At 32.4% G+C, this 22,246-nt stretch overlaps 1 protein-coding gene across 3 annotated transcripts in view; it reads left to right on the forward strand.

The window, feature by feature from the left end:
- Positions 1–22,246, forward strand: part of ARID4B (AT-rich interaction domain 4B) — a 173,299-nt gene that overhangs the window by 115,272 nt on the left and 35,781 nt on the right. The window contains exons 16-18 of one of the 3 annotated variants that reach the window (XM_045297860.1): positions 216–391; positions 4,998–5,246; positions 20,091–20,175. In XM_045297860.1, the coding sequence (XP_045153795.1) occupies positions 216–391; positions 4,998–5,246; positions 20,091–20,175 (510 nt within the window). The remainder of the gene's footprint in view (positions 1–215; positions 392–4,997; positions 5,247–20,090; positions 20,176–22,246) is intronic. The other 2 variants (XM_045297861.1, XM_045297862.1) reach the window with 2 other exon arrangements.

Genomic DNA, 22,246 nt, shown 5'->3' on the forward strand with positions numbered 1-22,246 from the left:
TTCTCTTCATTATGTATTTTTGTATGGTTTTGAATATAATAATTCAAAATATTTTTAGCTATTTTGCCTCGTGATTTTATGAATCTAGGATTTTTTTAAATATAATTAATACTTTTCTCCATACTAGTATTGGTTGGCACCTAACATTGTTGTAACATAGGTTTAGGCTGAAAAGTTTTACTTTTGTTGGTTTAGTTCCTCTGATCTTTTTCTAGGGAAGTAAAAAGAATTTATTAGAATCTGTATCTGCCCAGTCTGATCAGGAAAAAGAAGTTAACATGAAAAAATCCGGAGAAAATGAAAATTTGGAAGATCAAGATGATGAAATAAGTAGGGTAGATGATTCCATGAACATAAAGGTAGAAGCTGATGAAGAAAAAGCAAAATCTGGGTAAGAGATTTGTTTTTGGTTAAGATGCATTTTGGCTAGATGAATTCTTTTATGTGTTCTTTGTATGATGTGTGTGCATGTATTAATCTAAGTTTGGCAAAATTTAGAATAATTGAGTGAGCATTTGACTAGGTAAATACCATTTGCCTTTTCAGAGACCCGACTAATACAAATTTATAGAAAAGATCTTCTTTTGAAGCATTTTTCTTGCTCTCATCATGGAAATTTATAAATTACTTAGCTTAATAAAAGTACTAATTGCTTTATTAAATCCTACAGATTGACCAGATTAAGTAAAGTTGGAAAGGTGGTCTTCTCCAGTGTTTTGTAGATGGTATGTTAGCTGTAGATTCTGAGACTTGTATTTTGTAAGTAAAAAAATTAAAATGGCAAAAACTTGAAAATATAAATTTTTATATTATGTTTTATGTGACTGAAATATGTTTTTGTCTATTTACAATGATGAATTATTTAGTAATTCATGCAGTCAGTAGTCTCTTTGAATTTTAAAGATAATTCTCTATGAATAATCTTATTCCTGAAGTTTAAAGAACCAACAGCTCCATTGTTAGTGTTGTTTAAATAAGTACAAGATCTTTTTCTTGATCCTTTTGTATTTTTCTGAAATTTTGGCCTCATTATGTAGACTTACATGGAAGAGGGGAAAAAATAAAGTGGATTCACTGGAGTGTAGTAAAAGTTGTCTGTTTATTATTATTTGTTATAATTCTCTGTGCACACGTGCATATATTTGAAGTACTTCTGCTTAATACTGGTAGGGACTATTTCAGATAAGTCCAAATAAGAATTCAGCTGTTTGCCTTGAACTATCTGGATACTTATACTTTTTGTTGTTGAAATTTTGGCCAGTGCCTGCAGAAAAACATACCAAAGAAGAGAAAAACAAAATAAAGCATAGATGAAAACATATTATGTTTTGTTATATTTCTTTGTGTATAAATGTTATTTTAATAATTTCTTACTGCTTCTTGTCACCATTTCAACTACTGAAAATCTTCATAAAGGATTCAGCTTTTTACCTAAATAAGTCTGATTTTAAAATCTACAGCTATTTCTGGTCTTATTTATTATTTGCAAGGCAATATGACAAAACTGTGTTTTTTCTTTGATCCTAATAATTATCTCAGTATTTCAATTTAATCTTTTAGCTTATTGTACTTTTTAAACTATATTTTATATATTATTTTATTAATCCTTTAGATCAATAATATATACTTTTTAAAATGTTACTAAAGATAGTCACAAATATATTTATGTTACACAATGAAAATTTCATGTTGTGATTTCCTTAATTTACTCGATGTTTATAAACATTATATGTTGAGAGTGTGGAAAATGAATTTCTGAATTTTATTTGATAAGTGCAATAAAAAGTTTTACCAAATAATTTTCTAATAAGCTGTGTCTAAGTAACTAAATGTCTCCTATCAAGAGTTTTGATCATCCACTGTATCCAGTAATAGAATATTTTAATAATTAATATATGTAAAATGATTGTTTCAGTAACTGGTTTGTTACTGTGAGTTGCTGCCTTGATTTCTACTCATGGCAACACCATATGTAGATAGTAGAGCTATTTTGAAGTAGATTTGGAAACAGATCTCCCAAGGCTTAACAGTGCTTCTCTGAGTAGGTTCGAACCGCCAACCTTTCAACTAGTTGAGCGTGTAACCATTTGTGCCACTCACACTCTAGCTGGCTTGTACTTAATGAAGAGTAGCTGTGTTTTTGTTTTTTATTGTTGTCTACTGTGAGGAATTTGACTTCAAATGTGGAAATTTTGTTGTTTCTATATTAATTCAATTGGAAGATCCTTGATGTTGCATTTGGTAGTTGTGTAAAAGATAAACTTGAATCTGTATGGGTGCTTCTGTGTGTGTTAATATACTTCAGCTTCCCCCCTCTTTTAAATCTATGTAATGGTTATTATAGTTTACACTTTAAAAGGCTCTTTTTCTTGGCATTCTCAATGAGTGCATTAAACTGAATCTGCTACTGAACTCTTAGAAAAGTGGAATATTTTCTTTGGCTGATTTCCAGTAACTATGTTGTTTGTTTCTTTATACCTTAGTGTATTTCTTGAGTGCATTTCATTTGGGTTGTGTCTGAGGTTGACAATAAATGCTTACACTGTGTGCAGTTGGTCTTCCTTCCAGATTAAATAAAAGTTTGCCTTGGTTACCTATGGCTGTGCGTCCTTTTGGCATCTCATAGTTGTGTTCAGTGCAGGAAGATATAGTTCAGAGTTTTTATTTTATAGACTTTCTATTGTTTATCACCTATCTCTTATGTGGTATTTTAGGTGTTAGAAGTAGGATGCATTGTATTATAAATCTACTCTTTTATCATGGCCAACAAAATACACTTCTTTCTCTAGAACCCTGATATACAGGGATATAATCTTATGATAATATACTTAGTACTCTTGCGTAGAAAAGAGTGATTAATTTTTATTATTTAAAATTCTTAACAATAGGTTATCATCTAAACATTTCTGATCACTAAATATTTTTATGTTTCTAATTTTTTATTATAAATAGTTAATGTAAATGTAAATTTAATATAAAATATTTAGTGGTAAAGGACATATTTTGGATTTCAAGTTACAGGTCTTTAAAATACCTGTTCATTTAGCAATAAATGAGTCTTTAAAAGAGGAATAATTCTAGAGATTCTTTACAGACTTTGTGATGTATTTCAGATACTAACCATTTGATAACTTTTTCTACTTTAATCTTGATTTAACAAATATATTCGGCTTCCCCTGCCACCTTCCTCTAATAATAGTAAGAAAGATGAAAAGGGATTATAATACTTATTGCATAACTAGGAATGATGAGTATGTTACTGCTAAAAAAGGCTGTTATTGCTTTAAAAAAAAAAAAAAGGCTTTTTGTGTAACGTATGGCCACAAGGAGCCTTGGTGGTATAGTAGTGAGTGTTCCACTGCTGACTGAAAGGTCAGCAGTTTTCATCCACTAGCCAATCCACAAAAGAAAAATGGAGGAGTCTGCTTCCATAAGTATTTACGTTCTTGGGACTCGATGGAGCAATTCTGTTTGCCCGAGAGGGTTGTTTGTCCTTGACAACTGAGTTTTTATTATAACCATAATTTAGAAAGATTACTTCTCTGTCATGTGACTTTTATTTTATAATGCTTACTATTAGTCAACCGTATAATGATTCCTTTTGAGAGAAAACTGTTAATAATAAATAGAGACATACTATGCAACAGATTAAAAACTTACTAAAAAAGCTTAGAATTTCATTTTGAAGTTTGTTATTAGTGCTTAATATAAAAAATGAGTGCTCAATTTTAGCACATATAGTATTGAGAAGATAAAATTGATTGTCATGCATCATCTAGAATGATTTGATTGTAGTTTAATATAGTTGTAATTGGATTTTTCATCTACCAATTTTTAAAACTTGAAGAGTGAAAGGATTTGTAATTAAAACTTGATGTAAATAGGATTTCAAAAGGTACATGGAAAAAAATGGAGTGAAAAGATAATTGTCCATCAAGTTTTTCAAGCCCCCTTGTATGTAATAAGGGGCCCTGGTGGCACTGTGTGGTAGGTAGATTAGACTGCGCTAAGTTACTGGTTCAAACCCACCTGCTGCTGTATGAGAGAAAAATGAGGCTTTCTGCTCCTGTAAAGATTTACTCTCAGAAACCAGTGGGAGCAGTTGTACTCTGCCCTTCAGTTGGTGTGAGTCAGAATGGACTCAATGGCAATGGATTTTTTAAGTGGTGAAGAGAGAGCAGTCAGGAGAGACTAGTTGCTGGAAAAGGACATCATGCATGGTAAAGTAAAAGGGCAGCGTGAAAGAAAAAGGAAGACCTTCGACAAGACGAGACGGATTGACACAGTGGCTGCAACAATGGTCTCAAACATAACAGCAATTGTGAGGAGGATGCAGGACTGAGCAGTGTTTCATTGTTATACAGAGGTCACTTTGAATCGAACCGACTCGATAGCACCTAACAACAGTGACAACAAAGAGAACAGAAATTGAGGTGAAGTTTAGGAAGATCGAAATTGTAGTGATGTTCATAGTAAGTTAGTATTTTTTTTAAAGACAAAATAATATTTTGGTTATTACAAGATTTGGAATTTTTGCTATTATGATGTCCTCTCCTAGCCAAAAAAAAATTTTTTTAATCCTGAGGCTGAAACTATATTTAAATGAAAAATAAGTTTTATTCAGAAAATGTTACTTTTTTTGTTTTATTTTGTTTTGGCTGACATGTAAGACACAGGCAAATTATGCAGTCAACCTTACTAGTTTCTTGATAACTCATATTCAGCACAACCTCCATTCTTCTGGCTGATGGAAATTTTCTTTTAACATACTTGTTTTTGAATATTCATTTTCACTAATAACTATCTTTCTGCAACCATAATCATCTTAAACAGTTTAGTTTTTAATATTATATTGAAACTCAGAGAATTTCATACACATGGAACCTGCTGTTCCCCGGAACACTCACAGCCACAATATTGATCAGTATATGTGGTTTGGAACTGAAAAGCTTATGAAGTATCTTTTATTAACTCTGCAATTTTTTAAACCTTTCAAGAGATGAAACGAATAAAGAGGAAGAGGAAGATGATGAAGAAGTAGAAGAGGAGGAGGAGGATGAAGAGGATGAAGATGATATTGACAACAATGAGGAAGAGGCATTTGAATGCTATCCACCAGGCATGAAAGTCCAAGTGCGGTATGGACGAGGGAAAAATCAAAAAATGTATGAAGCTAGTATTAAAGATTCTGATGTCGAAGGTGGAGAGGTCCTTTACTTGGTGCATTACTGCGGATGGAATGTGAGGTAACTTTGAGTTTTAGCTAGTGATTATTACCTAAACACACTTCTAAAATACTTTTTTATTTTAAATTTTAATGAATTACAGGCTTGTGAGTATTCTAATTGAGGTTATTATACCACCGTAAAAATACGTAGGTTGGCTTCCTACATGCTGTTTTGAGTACTTGCACTATATCTTTCCACAGTGAATATTGATGTTAATACATATAAATTAATTAAAAATATGCTTCTGATAAATTATACAAGAGCTCTTAAAAGGTAAAAGAGAATTTAGTTTCTTGATTTCTACAAGCCAAATGTCAAGTTACCTGCTTTCTTGCATTTTCATTGTCACAGTAACCTCCTCTTAAGTATCTTCTGTCCTCATCATATTTCTTTCCTTTTGTAGGCAGTGATTTAAAGGTTGATTCCTTAACAAGCATTAGTTACTTCCAAAAGGCCTTATCTCCTCTTTAATAGCTTGCATTGCAACCTGTACAAAAAACTCAGATTTATTTTTGTCTTTGAAACCTTATGATTAATATAGGCAAGTCTACTTGACTTTCTGCTACTATCATAGGGAAACCGATAGACAAGTTTGAAGTTCAGTTTTAGCTTGAGTTCATTGACTTTAGTTTTTACTTTGCACAATTTTCTTTAACTTATCCAAAGAAATATTTTTAAATTTTATCCAAATCTAATGAGCTCGTTTTTAGATCTTATCATTTAGTAATATTTTAGGAGTAACTTAGTTCACTTTGAAATATTAGTATTAAATTTGAAATTTAGCCTCTGACAGAAAAATTAACCTTTGAAGTTATACATGATAGTTTAATGGTATACCTAGGTTCAAAGTGGGATATTGTTCATATATTTTATATTCAAATTGCATTCTATGGTTTGTGAAGTTAACACAAAAATGTCACTTAAAATTCTCTAGTTAGTAAAAATACGTTTTTTGTTGTCCTTGTGCAGCAATAGGAAGCTCTAGAAGCAGGAACCTTTCTTGTTATGGAAATAGTGCAATTCTTATCATTTCGATGCATAGAATAAAAGCTTAGGTCATCAGGAAGTGTTAGGAAACATGCATTCTTCATTGTTTCTGACCAACAAGTTAGAATCGCTATCTTAATAACTGTTACATAAGCTTTCCCAGATAATCTCTTTTTAACATGATGTACTTTATCCTTTGGGTTGTTCCTTCTTCTGCTGCCTCTATGGCACATCGTTTTCCTGACCTAAAGGGCTGACTATTAATGATCATGTTCAAAGGAAGAAACTTGACATCTCACATATAACTGCTAGAAAAATATTTAGTTGTTTAGATATTCCTAAATGAGCATATTAAGTATAGGAGTTCAATTTTTACCTGTGATATTGATTTAAATACAAAAACATGCTGGTTTAAAATTAGGATGAAAGTGCTGAGTCATCAAGAACGAATTCTTACTATGTTATGCCCACAGATAGAAGCTACTTCATCTTCTACCTACTTCATCTTTCAGTTCTTCTCTCCTACTTATTTTACTCGCTTAATTTAAAGAGGCAGTTTTCCTAATTTAGGCATTCTCCAACTCATACTACAGCCAGGAGATTATTATTATTTTAGTAATTGACTCATTAAATCAAAGGGGCTTGTTAAGTTTAGGAATTGAGGTATTCATAAAATTACTCTGCATTTAATATGACTGTTTTTATTAAGAAAAATTAGACTGAGAAGGATTCATCTTAGATTACTTGGGTATTATAGAATAGAAAAAATAGGGAGCATTTTAGTTTTGAAATTGCTATGGGATGGGGTAGGATAAGAGAGGGTGTTTTTTTTTTAATGGAAACTTTCAAGTTTTTAATAACAGATAGGAAAATACAACCTAGTGCACAAGACATGCTTTTAATGTTAAGAAGGATCCTACTTCTGTATGGTAGGAATTTTTAAAAGAAAACTTAACCATCTCAATGAAGATCTATAGAGTATATCTCTAGCACTCCAGAGAAAAATAACTATTTCAGTAAATTAGGCAATTAATTTTTTTATAGACAACATATTTGTATACATATATCTCTGTAATACTAACTGATGTGTTTGATTGTTAAGTAACCTATAATTATGTTGTCTGTACTTCCTTTATTCTGAATTTAATCTGCAGGGGGGAAATTATGCACTCTAGAGATATTTTTCTCTAAGTTTGGAGGCCTTGATCTGTAAATTGCCTCTAGATATGAAATTAGAAGGATTCATGAAAATTCATTTTAAAAATTCATCTTCAGTGACTGCCATTTGGCCTGACGATTTGGGATATTTACATGGATATTTTTGGGGAAATATTTTGGAAAAAATGGTCATTACAACTCTTCCTGGGTATATACTTGAGTGTAAGCCAAGTTTTTTAGCACATTTTTAATGCAGTTTTTATAGTAAAATTAGGTGCCTCGGCTGATATTCAGGTTGGCTTATAACTGAGTATATACGCTACATTTGAAATGCCATTTTCCAGCCCACAGGTATTTCTTAAAGAATGTAAGAATGTCTGTTTTTTGTTAAATTTTCCATTTTTCTTTTTTTGTAAGTGCTGCAGAAGGATATAGTTTTCATTGTTACCCCTATTTCAACACTAAAAAGGTTGATTTTTTTTTTTTACTTTAATTATAATGTTTAGACCAGATTGTAATTTGCTTTAAGGATGTAAATAAAATGTAATTTTACATGCTTATATCAGATTTACTGGAAATAATAATTGATTACAAACTATATAATTCATAAATGATTCAATGCTGCTACCGAATTTTTTAGCTAGGGAAACCATATTTTCAACAATAGAATATATAAGGTTACCACATATTTTACTCTTAGCTAATGGCTTTAATTTTTTTAGCTTGTTTAAATTATATCAATATAGAAATATGAAAATATATATACAAATAGAAAAAGATCACTATAATAAAATGCACTTTATTTTAGTCCTTTAAAAAATTTATCAATACATTCTTTAAAATTGTAGTCATGAAAACATCACTATGAACTAGGAAACTATTAAAATCATTAAAAACTATGTAAAATATAAGAATATGTTCCATCTAGTACTTTACACTTCTGAAAGAGGTGTTTTTCTCTAATCCTCTCTTGAATAACTCTTCACACTTCAATTTACATGTCAATGTGGCTGTTTGGCATCAAATCATATTCCTTTCCAATGTTTGAATTTAGGAAGCAAAGAGAAGGGCTGAAAGGGCAAGCTCAGCTCTATAAAACAGATAGGATAAGGTTTCCCAATGAAATTCGCCTAGACCCCCCTACTACTCTCTAAGAATGAGCAAATACATTGTCATGATAGGAAGGGGAAAAAAGAGTCATTGCAATTCTCCCTGGGTTATTTTCTCACCAGTGTAGTTTTCTGTTTTCTTATAATTTCTTGTGCCCTTCTAGACTTATCTATCAAGAATTACTCCAAGAGTTGCTATAACCTTCCGAGCTCACCTTTCCACCTTGAATTTCACTGACCTACAGATCCTTTAGGGAACCACTATTCTGTTTGGATCTGTTTCAAGGCTAAGATCAAATATATGTATTACCAGGAGATCTTGTCAGCAGCCAGCAGCTATCCACTGATTATAAAGATATTTTAAAACATGATTTGTTTGGAATAAATCTATATATGTATGAACTGGAACTCAACTGGCAGTCTCTTTTTACTTACTCTCATAATTTAGTAATTTTTAACAGTATACTGTTATATTTAACTTCTTTTTGTGATATTTATATATTCTAGATGTTCTTAGAATTATTAGCTGATTGATCCTTGTCACACTTAAATTTGTAAACCATGTCAGGAATCGACCTTTATAAAAGCTTATATTTTTAAATGCTCCTGTCATAAGCTGTGTTGATTGTGTTGGAGTTAAACTTGATGAGTAAAAATGTATTAACACCATCTGGACTACTTGGTATATGATGTAGAATATATCATTATTTTACCGTGTTTTATGGCAGTGTTCCTCCCCCCTAACTTTTTTTAGTGTTAAAATTATAAAAGATCAATAGTGATCTTAAAAATAATACAGTGTTTGAGAAAAGGAGATTTTAGATTTCTTGTAAATTTATTAAATACCGTATGTACTCCAGTATAAGCTGACTCCAGTATCAGTCGAGGCACCTAATTTTACAACAAAAACTACATTAAAGATGTGCTGAAAAACTCAGCTTATACGTGAGTATATACAGTAACTAGTGGTTCTTTTTTCTGACAAATAATAGAATTTTCTATTCTGACAAAAATAAGATAAATTATACTTAAATGTTATTTGGAATTGAAATACTCCAATTTTAAAAATCTTAATTCCCCAAGCAAATTTAGTAATCTTTGGTGAGTGGAATGGAAGGCTAGTTGTAAGACTTTCACAGACAGTAGGTTAACACCGCTATTTTCCACCACATAATTGTTTTTAAACAAATTTTTATTTAGTTACCAAGCATGCGTTGAATGTGTGCTGTGTATCAAATACTGTTCTTGGTACTAAGGATATAAAGAAATGATCAACTAGATGGCAACTAACAACCACAACAACCCTCTTCTTACAGTGCTTAAATTATTTGGTCAATTTCTGTTAACACTTCTTTTCATGTACATGCTTTCCGTTGGTTGTTTTCTTGCTCTGTGGTACTCACCTTGCAGTACCACAACAACCCTAATTAAAGTTCACACATTTCCTTGCTTGCACTTTTACTAGGACTTTCTGGAGTAAATCAAACCACTGTACTGACTTTTTGTATTTTAAATTGATGATCAGGAACCTCAAGTTTTGTCGTTAGTCCATATACTCTCCTTTCTTAGGAAACTATTTCACACTGTCTTCTTACCTCTCCAAATTTCCAATCTTTCTCCCATTTTGATGTTCAGCTGGTAACCTTTTTACCTCGCTGAACATTTACAGCAATGAGAAAATAATTTCTATGGACTTGCATTACATTTACCCTTCCCTTCCTTTGTCTGCAACCATATGTCCTGCTTTCTCATAATTAATCATAGATAAATAATCCTTATAAAGTCAACCTTCTAGTTGTCATCCTCTTTTGCCTAATCAAAAAATGGAATGCAGCAGTTCTCCTTTATCTGGACCATCAATGTTTTGCTCATTTCTGGACCATTTTTTCTTCTTTTTTATCATTTTATTGAGGGCTCTTACAACAATCAATGTATCAGTTGTGTCATTCACATTTGTACATATGTTGTCAATTGTTTTCAAAGTATTTTCTTTCTACATGAGCCCTTAGTATCAGCTCCTCTTTTTCCCTCCCTCTATCACCCTCTCACTCTCATGAACCCTTGATAAATGATGAATTGTTATTTTCATATTTTATACCGTCAGTTGTCTGCACTCAAGTTCCTGTTTGACCCTTGGGGCGGAGGGAAGGTTGTTATACGTTGATCATTGCCATCGCACCGCGGGGCCGCCGCGCGCATTCCTCCTATCCTTATGGTATCTCTACTCCCATTACTGTTCCTGAGAGGTTTCTGTGTCCTTGATTCTGTTTGTTGTGGACTCTCATATATACCAATGTACATACTCGAGTTTAGACGGATTTGTAAGGTAGAACTGGGGTCATGATAATGAGGAGAAGGAAGCTTTAAAGAACTAGAGGAATGTTGTATTCACATAGATATGATTGTTTTGACTCTTCCGATGCCTCGGTGCCACCTCATGATCACACAGATTGGTGTGCTTCTTCCATGTGGGCTTTGTTGCTTCCCTACTAGACGGCTGCTTGTTTAACTTCAAACCTTTAAAACCACAGGTGCTTTATCTTTTAATAACCGGGCACCATCAACTGTCTTCACCACATTTGCTTATTATACACCCATTTTCATCCACCTATAGACTTACTATTTCTCTTTCCCTAACAAAACAACAAAAACTTGCCTCGCTTTCCATTCCTGTGCCATTGCCTATATGCTTTATTTAGTTTCTATCTTGTTTTATTTAGGCCTTTATTTCAGACTTTTGCCCCAGTGCACTGTACAAAGCTGACCATATCATCATCACCAGTGACCCCATATAACTGATTCCATGCTAATTTCTTGGGAGAATTATGAGGCCTTCCAATCCCACAAAGAGTTACAGTAGGAAAACCACACTAGTGTTCTACTTGACCTTTTGGAGTTCCAATGAGTCAGAATTGACTTGATGACAGTGAGGTTTTTTGGTTATCAATGGCATTTGAACACTCCTTTCATGATGTATTTCACTTGATTTATTTGGTACGATAGGAGCAGATGGTTTTGTTCATTTTGGCTTTCTCCGCCCTCAAAAATAAACCACTCCTCATATCTTGTGCTCTTTTGTCTTTTTCTTCCTGTTTGGCTTTATGTTTATTCTTTTCTAATTTTTCTTTTTCCTTGTAATGTGCATGTAAGTTTTTTCCTTTTACTTTCTATTCCTATTTTCTTGTAATTTAAGTCATTTTTCTAATAATGACTGTTTGAAAATCATTTTCCTAACTGGAAGGGTCAACTTTTGTGTATAAGCACCATCTAGGATTATTGGTAATTTTATTTTTCTCTACCAATCCTGCTCCTCAATAACTTTTTTAAAAAGCTTTTGATATATCAGGACCACATTCCTTTATATAGTGAAAGTGTTTTAATTAGAAGATAGAAATAAATCTCTACTCCATTTTTGTTCCTTTAATGTCCTTTAGTACTCAAAGTGTATGTTGAAATAAAATGAACCTTCTGGCAACAAAATGGAAGTACTGTAGATCCGATGTTAAAAATCTGAAATAAAGCTACTGGTTTCATAAAAATTTTACCTATAAAATAATAGAGATTCGCAGGGACTTAGGGCAGTTTTGCATCTTCATCTCAAGCTTGTTTTATGGTCTCTTTGGGTCATATAATCTGCCCCTCTCTTGGCTATAAGAGTATTATTGTGATTGTCAGCCTGGAATGAATTTGATTGGAAATGGACTTTGCTTCTGCACTTAGGTTTATTTTGTCCCATTAAAAATTCTTGTCTCAAATTTAAAATTCAGCCTAATTTTTCTAATTTATGAATTCAGTTTTATTTCTTGCCTTCCCTATAATGTTGTTTCTTGTACATCTATGTAATCTCTGCATGCTATTGTTAATTTAAGAATATTAGTAAACCACCATCCCCAGTATTAAGCAGTACTACTTTGAGTCAGATAATCTGAGAAATTATTTACCTTTTACATTATAAAAGTTAGAGGCTAATAAATGAATATGACAGTGGCTTCCCACTAGAAATCTATAAACTTGTTTTTAGCAGTGAGAACACTGGTACTAGTGGTCAACAAGCTTTTCCTCTTCCCTTTGTGTACTGTCTGCTTTTGTAGTTAATAATTCGTTGTCTCCAAATTCTCACTCCCACAGACACACACAAACAAGGGTTTGTTCTTGTATCACATTCTCCAAGCCTGTTCATTTATATTAATGTTACGGAGGACACTAACATTTAAGAATACTATGGCACCAAAAGGGCATTGTGTAACTGTTTCCGTAAAAATTATTTTCTTTAGATTGCAAATAGAAATAGAAAACAGCTTATAAAAAGTGAAGATAGTGAATATAAAAATATACAAATAATTTTTACTTTAAAAATAAATTTTCAGTTAACTGTACTTTTTAAGTGCAAATGAAAATAATTTTCAAAACATATTCTTCAGTTTAAAAAAAGATTTAAAACTCAGTCAACTTTGCGCTCGGGGTTTTTCTTCTGTATTCAATTTAATCAAAGTATTTACTATACTTGTTTATGTTTTATTTAATAACTATAAATTGGCAAGTATACTTAACATAAAACATAAACCTGTATTTGTAGGTTGACAGGTACATCTATATATTTGTCTAAATATATGCACAAAGATTAATTTCTTAACAAGTTCTTTTTTGTTATTTTTAAAGTCAAATCTGTCACAATTATTTCTACATTTGTTAACTGCTTGCAGTGGGCCTTATAAACCTGGTAAATTACTTTATATGTGGTCTTAATAGCCTTTATAAACCTGGTAAATTACTCTATATGTGTTTTTAATATTATATATTATCTCTGTCAAAAGCCTTATACCTTTCTTTCATTTTATAGTTTTATTCCCTAGGAAAACCTATTGATATCATTAAATTTATCATCATGTTGAGTTGTGTCAATTATTAAATATGGTTATGCTATAAATTCATGTTTTTATTATTCTGCTGTTATACTTGTAATTATGATGAATTTTATTCTTGTCTTTTTGATGTGGCTTTAACAGTGTTATGTGAAGGAAGTATAAAGTATTACTTAAGCATGCTTATAATTTATTTTTTGAATAATATTTATTTTTGTTTTATTTTATCTTGGGTACATGACTGAAAGCATTAAATGGTGTTCAGTCCATCTTTTTGTAAATTTTGTTTTAGATATTCCCAGATTTAAAAAATATATATGTAAATTTATAATACATATTAAATTTATTCACTAGTCAATTTGTAAAATTGCTTATACTAATACTGCTCTATACCAGGACTTAATTTCTTTTTTTTCTATTTTGACATTTTTTTCTATCTATTCCTTCTCAATTAAAGAGGCTAAATTGTTTGTTGAAAAATAAGAGATCAGACATATTAACGTTTTCTGTATAGACAAGCAAGATATAAGATAAATATTGTTTAGTACTTATTAAACTGGTCTGTTCATAACAAAGTGATTTAATATTTTACTTTAAGGTTGATCATCAGATTTAATCTTTATAATCTGTATACATATTTCAAACTGAATATTTAAGCATTATCGTAGTCTAGTTTTCCTTATGGAATTATTTTAAAAATATTTTCTGCATACGATTATTATTTTTCATCTCTAGGGCTATATGCCTTTCTGTGTATATATTACAACATGCCAAAAGTATTTCTTTGAAGGAAATACTATCTTGATAATTATTTAAGAAAAATAACACTGAGTTTATGTGGGGACTGTAACCATTTTGGTATCTTATAGCTGGTTGACTAATATTCATTTTAGTTTTCATTATTCCAAAATGATTTTATAGGTAATTTGCTAATACATTCAAATATAAAACTTAAAAGCTTTTCTTTTCTATCTCTTATTTTTCTCTGATGAGAGCAAGTATGCGATGGTCTCTGAATAATTTCTTCTAGCTTTGTATGAATATTTCAATTTAGTACATTTTAAAATTTCAGTGGAATATTATGTGGCTTTTACCAGATGGTATTATTTCTTTTTAATTACCTATTTAGTATTGTGGTCTTTGTTAAATTGCTATGTTGATTGCACTCATTGTTGAGAACTCAGCGTTGACTTTAGAGCCAGAGCAAACCCACTGCACCAACTGCTCCTTAGAAAGATTAGGCAATCTGCTCCCATAAAGATCTATAGCCTCAAAAACCATATATTAGGGTCACAATGACTGGAAATCAACTCCAGTAGCAGTGAGTTTTTCATTCCTGGGTTAGTAAACAACCTAACAGATATTAAAAACCCAAGAAGTACTTGTTGAATTAATTGATCTCAGAATCTGCAAAGTTCTCCTTTGAATTCTGTCATTTTAGATGAGTTACTAATAAATACAACTAACGGTTCTTTCACATTTCTTTAGTTAGTTTGAATATTAAGTGGTTAAAGGAGTAATATTTGGTTTAAAGGAGTAATATTATTAGATAAGTTTTGCATATATCCTGGAAATATTTTCCTCAGTACATAAGATTTCCCCAGTACATGTATAGATTTTATCTATAACCTATAAATTTATTGCCTTCAAGTTGATTCTGACTCATAGCAATCTCATAGGATAGAATAGAACTGTCTTGTAGGATTTCCAAGGATGTTCTCTTTGTAGATGAAGATTACCACATCTTTTCCCATGGAGCAGCCCAGAGCTTAACCAATGTGCCACTAGAATTCTCTCAATCCTCTGTAGCATGCACTAATTAGAAAACACTTGTTGATAACTGAGTTGAGAAAGCATGAGTGAATCACTAACCAACTTTGCTTTTTAACTCAGAACTGAATAATATGATTTTAAATTGTAGAATTTAGAAAATCTTTCCTTTGTGCATTGACAATGTTTCCTTTCGTTTTGAAGAGTCCAGTTACTTTCTTCTAATCAGAATCTCTCATGAGGTAAAGCTCAATGAAAGGCAGTTTAGTAGACTTGTTGCCCTCCCTAGTTAGGTAGTATCCTTCATATGCAGGAAAGCAACTAATAAAATTTGAGTCCTTCTAAAGCAGCTGTTCTGAACCTGTAGGTCGCGACCCCTTTGGGGGTCATAACGGTAGCAAAATAACAGTTATGAAGTAGCAACGAAAATAATTGTGGTTGGGGGTCACTGCAACATGAGGAACTATGTTAAAGGGTCGTGGAATTGGAAGGTTGAGAACCACTGCTTTACAGGGATGAAGGAGGGACCAGAGTACTGGGTATTTCGAGATGACTGAGGAAAGGATTACCCACTCCCTACCACCAAGGCAATTCCAACTCTTAGCAACCCTGAAGGACAGAGTAGAACAGCTCCTTTGGTATCCGAGGCAATCTTTATGGAAACATAAAGCCTTCTCTCTCCCCCAGAAAGCAATTGGTAGATTAGAACTACTGACCTTGTGGATAGCAACCTAACGCATAACCCACTACACCACCAGGGCTCCCAAAACATGTCTTTTACCTTCTCAAAGAATGCATTTTGAGTGAATCACTGGATGAGAAACTCACTATTTTTGTTACCACAGCACAAATTAATTGAGAGCTATTTATGATCTTTTTTTAAACTATGGTTTTCTACTCATTGCCACTTCCCTGTTTTTGTTTTGATATTCAGAATATGTGTATTTGAGGTTAAATTTTCATTCCTGTTTTCTATCTACATTAACTAGTATCCTATTTATTTTGCTTAAAGTAAATGTACTGTAGTCTCTGAAGTCTCTTTTTACTATATATTAAACATACTGTATAAAAAGTCAACAAGCAAACTCAGCAGGATCAATTGCAGCTTTGTCTGGTACTTCTCAACTAAATTCCCTTCATTTAAATTTGGTAATTAATGTACAAATGTGCTTTACGCAATTGATGTATGTAAGGATTGTGATAAGAGTTGTATGAGCCCCTAGTAAAACAATTAAAATAAATAAAAGATAAGAATGACTTTGAAAAATAATTTTAAAAAATTAATTTGGTACTTAATAGGAAACCTAATATCGTAAACTTGTTGCTTATTTCATTTAAATTAAGTTGCAATAATAATGTCAATTAAATTAGTCTCGTTATTTCTTAAACAACTTTCCATATGTAAATTTTCTTAAAATAGAACACTTTCATAATTCTAGTGAGTAGTTACATAAAGGGAAAGAACATTTCTGATTCATAGCAAACCTATTGGACCTAGTAGAACTGTTCCATGGGTTTTTTGAAGCTGTAAGTTTTCTGCCAGGGAGTGGCCCCTGGTTTCCAACTCCAAACCTCTTGGTTTAATAGCCCAACACTTTACCCACAATGCCATTTATATTGTGTGAAAACTCCCTCCACCAAAATTCACATGCATTTTCACCTTCCTCGTCCTACATTTAAACCATGCATTTTTAGTGAGGCTTTTTCAGTCCTAGTGTGTTACATTTCCCTATGCTAACTCAACGTTGGTCCTGGCAATCATTGTAATATTATGCTGTTGAAACATGAGCCTTTCTTCATTTTCCTCCCACATACTGCTTTTTGGCTAGTTATTTCTTAGAAGGTCAATTTACTCGGTGGCTTGAGTTTCTTAATCTGTGAAATTCATTCACTGGTAGATTTTTAAGTTATTTTCCAATTCTAAAGGCTAATAATTATAATAACAATAGGAAGTAGTTTAGTTAAGAAAGGAAAATGAAAATTCAACTACTGGAAAAATGGAATGCTTGAATAAAAATAACAAAAATGGCATACAGAATATAGAAAGGAAAGAAGGCAGATGATAAAATACCATTTTTATAGAGCTATTAGTTACCACATAATTATTTCCAACAGGAAATATACCAAGGAATATTCTAAGGAATTTTATAAACCCATATAGAATGTTCAGTAAGAATTTTAAAGCATGATTGATATGTAGAATGTAAAGCAATACCTAATATGGGAATAATCCAGGGGGAGCTCCACAGGCAGATACCTACACTTCATCATGGTTTATGTGTTATAGCACAAACGTTTTTAATTACAGGAGAGAATGATTTTTTTTTCTAAAATGGGGGTGGTAGGCCAAATAAACTTAGGATCCTATGATGTAAAGGCAGAGTATAGTGCTTATATTACTACTTTTTGAATATTTTAGAACTTTTACTTCTTAAAAAAATTTCCCTTATATGCATACTCTCTTATCTAACACACTTTTCAAACATACTAGAGTAACTACCCCATATATAATCATATATAAGCTGAGTGTTTCAGCACATTTTTATGCAGCTTTTGTGGTAAAATTAAGTGCCTCGACTGATATTTTGGGTCAGCATATACTTGAGTATATATGGTACTTACTGTAGCAAGATTCACACATTGAATCTTACAGAGTGAAGATAGTTTTGTTTGTTCTCTACTGTGCAAACCCACCCCCACCCCACCCCACCCCTGCCAATTTTGGTAGGAATTGGACTGCCTTCTTCTTAAGCTTAGTGTAATTTTTGGTATTAATGAGGAAGGTAAATGTGCTCTAAAAATACAGGTAGGTACTGCTGTGCCCCAGTATAAACTCTAAAAGGATTATATTTAATAGAGGAAGTATTACTTGCTTTAAAGCTTTTCAAAGTGCTTATTTATTTGATCCTTAGAAAACCTTATACAGTTGGTTTTACTTTATACAGAAATAAACTAAGCCTGATGAGAATAGCTGGGCCAGGGCCACATAATTAATGAAGTGGGATTATGTCAAAACTTTTCTGGGTCTCATACCCTATCTTTCTCCATTCTCTTCACAATTTCCAGCACACACACAACCCCATGTTTAAGGGAGTACTCAGCTTTTTGCAGCTAAAAGTTTGCTCTAACATAACTCTAGCCAAAAGTTGCTACAGCTAATTTCTAGAGCTGCTAGAAATTATATCTCATTTAATATTCTAATAATGTAGACATTTTTGCTTACAAGCTCATTTTCAGATACTCATGTCTTAATTTTTTAAATTCCATGAGTTTTACATTTTTTCGACAAATAAGTAACAATTTAACACATAGTTACTGTTTCAGTTGTTTCTTTTTAAGATCATTTTACTTGGGCCTCTTAGAACTCTTACAACATTCCATACATCATTTGTATCAAGCATATTGTAAATATGTTGCCATCATTATTTTCTACACATTTGCTTTCTATTTGCCTTTGATTTCAGCTCTTCTTTTTTCCCTCCCTCCCACAACCCCCTCATGACCCCTTGATAAATTGTAATTTATTATTTTCATCATTTATTGGGGGCTCATACAACTCTTATCACAATCCATATATCCATCCATTGTGTGAAGCAGAATTGTACATTTTGTTGCCATCATCATTTTCAAAACATTTTGTTTCTAGAGCCCTTGGTGTCAGCTCCTCATTTTTTTCCACCTTCCTTCCCCAACTTTCCTTCCCTCACAAACCATTGATAATTTATAAATTATTTTTTCTGTCTTTCACTGACCGACATTTCCCTTCACCCACTTTTCTGTTGTCCGTCCCCCTGGGAGGGGGGTTATATGTAGATCATTGTGATCGATTCCCCCTTGCTCCTCCCACCTTCCCCTTCTCCTCCTGGTATCACTACTCTCAATATTGGTCCTGGGGCGTTTATCTGCCCTGGATTCCTGTGTGTTAATTCCTTTTAAGTGTTTTTATAGATTTTTATAAACAAAGATAAACTTGTTGCTTTTTTGATTCATTCAGATTGCTTTATTGCAGTCAGTACTAACCTGCCTCAGATGAATTAGACTATTAATAGTGAATGGAAGCCCCTCATTATACCGAGAAGGTCCCTGGGTAGCACAAGCTGTTTATGCTCAAATAGCAACTCAAAACTTAAGAGTGTTATACATACGTTCAATTTCCCAACAACACAGTAAGAAAAACCTACCAGTCTGCTTCCATAAAGATTACAGCCAAGAAATCCTTAGGTTAGACTCTTTAATACAGGTTTACTATGAGTTGAAATGGACTCAATGGCAGGAGGAAGACGTGTGCAGGCCCATCCTCTGTGTGTGTGTGTGTGTGTGTGTGTGTGTGTGTGTGTGTGTGTGTGTAGTTTTTTCTAGGTAATCTTGTATTGTCCATAAATCAGAAGAAAATAAGGCTTTTCTATCACATATGCCATTTTGAAGTATACCATGTTACCTTAATTTCCTGCTGTGTCTAGAGAAAAATTACCAGCCTGCTGTTTAAAAATCAAGCAAATTTTTCAAATATAAAAAATATTTTCTTTCTCTTAAAATGTACAGATTGGATTTATCTTTGGCATAGCAGGAAAAAAGGTGTGTTACTGTTGGAGTCAAAGAGGTCTTACTTTCAGGCTTGATTTAATCCATAGTTATCTAATCACAGTGTCACCAGTTTGAAAACCCCAGTGTGGTTTAAGGAAGAATTCGACTAGGCTGTCGACTCTTCAACATTTCCAGTCTTGGAAATCCACAGGGACAGGTCTACTCTGTCCTTGTAGAGTCGCCCTGAGTCAAAATCAACTCAATGGCAGTAAGTGACTTAACATTATGCCTTTGGGCAAGTGACTAGATCTCTCTCTGGATCTTGGTAATTTTACTTATACAAGAAAGTAGCACTAGCTCTCTAAGGTCCTTTCTGAAGTTTTCTTTAATGAGTTATATTTACCTTTATATTATGTGTTCTGTATATTTATATTAGTTTCTGTTAATTTTAGATACGATGAATGGATTAAAGCAGATAAAATAGTGAGACCTGCAGATAAAAATGTACCAAAAATAAAACACCGGAAGAAAATAAAGGTAAGTGCTTATTTTTCTGCATGTCATAGCGCTTAGTTAACTTTTTTGGATACAATTATATATGCATGCCTTAGTGTTATAGAAGCATGCTTGTGAACTGATGACTGTCTAATCACAATCATGAGGATGGCACCGGACCAAGCATTGCTTCATGCTGTTGTACATAAGGTTGCTATGAGTTGGAAACAACTCAACAGCGCACCTAGCAAGAACAAATTTCAGTATAATTAATTTTGTCAATTTATAGAAAGACAATTTGGAAAAAAGGTTTTTCAGTCCCAATATATTAAGGCCACCCAGCTTTTACTTGCCCATTTAACGTCTTCCATGCCCTCTACTTCCCAATTACTGGTAGGAGCTGTAAAACAATGTGAATACAAGACACATTAGAACAGCAATAAAGTATTCAGAGGTATAAAATAAAAGGTTTGAAGGCAGATAAGACTCTGTCTGACATCTTGTTTTTTAAATTTTTTCCCACTGACTTTAGGAGAGTGTCTAGACTATGTTTAGGTGACCTATTAACCACAATCCGTAGTAGATGCAATAGGGATGTATTAATGAGTTCGTGTGGAAAATTAATGGTCATTTGATATATAACTGAAATACTCTTTGAGACTATTTTTTTTTGAATATTTGTGGAGAAAGTAGACCACTAAATAGGATTTAAAATTTGTTTTCTCTTTACTAGTTTGAATAATGGATATAGTTGAAGTACATACATTTCTTCTGTGAGCTAATCTTTATATTTAAAGTAAGGAGTGCCCTAAATAAAGAAAACTGTCTTCTAATGTGGTTTTTCTTATTCCACTATCAAGTTGGGCCCGTGATTTAAAATTTTCAATATAGCAATCTAGTAACTACATCTTATGTCTTCTCAGACTTCTTTTTATGTTAACGCTCTGCTTTTACTTGAAAACATGAATCATGCTGTATTTAACTGTGTTGTTGTCATAGAAAGAGCATCTTGTAGCACTGAGAAAGCCAGTGTTTTAATAAAGCAAGTTTTTAAGCAGTACTTTTGAAAGTATTTTAATCAATATTTACTTTCTGGTCCTTATAAATTTCAAAATATACATTTTGAAAACGTTTTAAAAATAATTTTCTGATATAGCACATTTAGTCTCAGCGTACCTTAAGAATCAATGTTTAAGAGATTGTCCTGCCAACAGGTCATGAAATCCATATTTGAGCTACTGTAGACTTTCTACCATCTGTATGCTTATCCCCACCAAAAAAGCAAAAAACATCTGAACCCATTTCATCGAGTCCACTCCAACTCTGCAGGCCTCATTTCCAGTTTGTGATTCCATGGTTTGAGGGTCCTTCTAAGAATCTGCATATATGAAAGGTTACCAGAAGATGTTGCTAGTCCAAAGACCACACTTTCAGCGCCTGAGCAACCATTATATAAAAGTTCAATCCTATGTTAACCAGAATGGTAGTTGCCATTTATCGTTCTTGAGAGAATTGTGAAAATAGTTTATCACATTCTCTAAATAGTCTGACTATATAACAAAACTTTGGAATTTGTTATGCTACGTTTCTGAGAGCCTGCCTGAAGTTATTTTTTTCCCTTTTCAATTTTTATGGTTTCAAAAAAATATTAGCTAAAAATAAATAAATAGCCTCTCTGCTCATTGATTTGGAAACGAGAACTTGAGAAAATTCATTGTATCTGTCAGATAGGAAGGTTACCCTTAATTGGATGACAGTATAGCATTTATTTAGAATTAGGATTTATGGGGGTGTTTGGAATATTTTCTTCTCCAACTTATCTTTTTTTATAAGAACATTACAAATGTTTGAAATTGGTGTTTGTTTTTAAAAAGATATTAATGTAAACACACTGATTTAATCTTGAAAACTTTGTAGTGCCAGTTATTAGCTGTTAGCCTATCTGATTGCAAATTTAAGTCTCGCTATTTTAATACATATTAATATAAATAATTTTTTGCTCACCTTGTATATTGGCTGTTTTTAATGTTAAAAATTTGGTATTTTATAACTTTGTTAATAATAAATGAATATTGCTAATTACAACTAATGTGACATAATTTTTCTTCTTAAC

Source organism: Echinops telfairi, unplaced genomic scaffold (assembly GCF_000313985.2).
Source record: "Echinops telfairi isolate 266 unplaced genomic scaffold, ASM31398v2 ScPeMD7_7424;HRSCAF=8462, whole genome shotgun sequence".
NCBI lineage: Eukaryota > Metazoa > Chordata > Mammalia > Afrosoricida > Tenrecidae > Echinops > Echinops telfairi.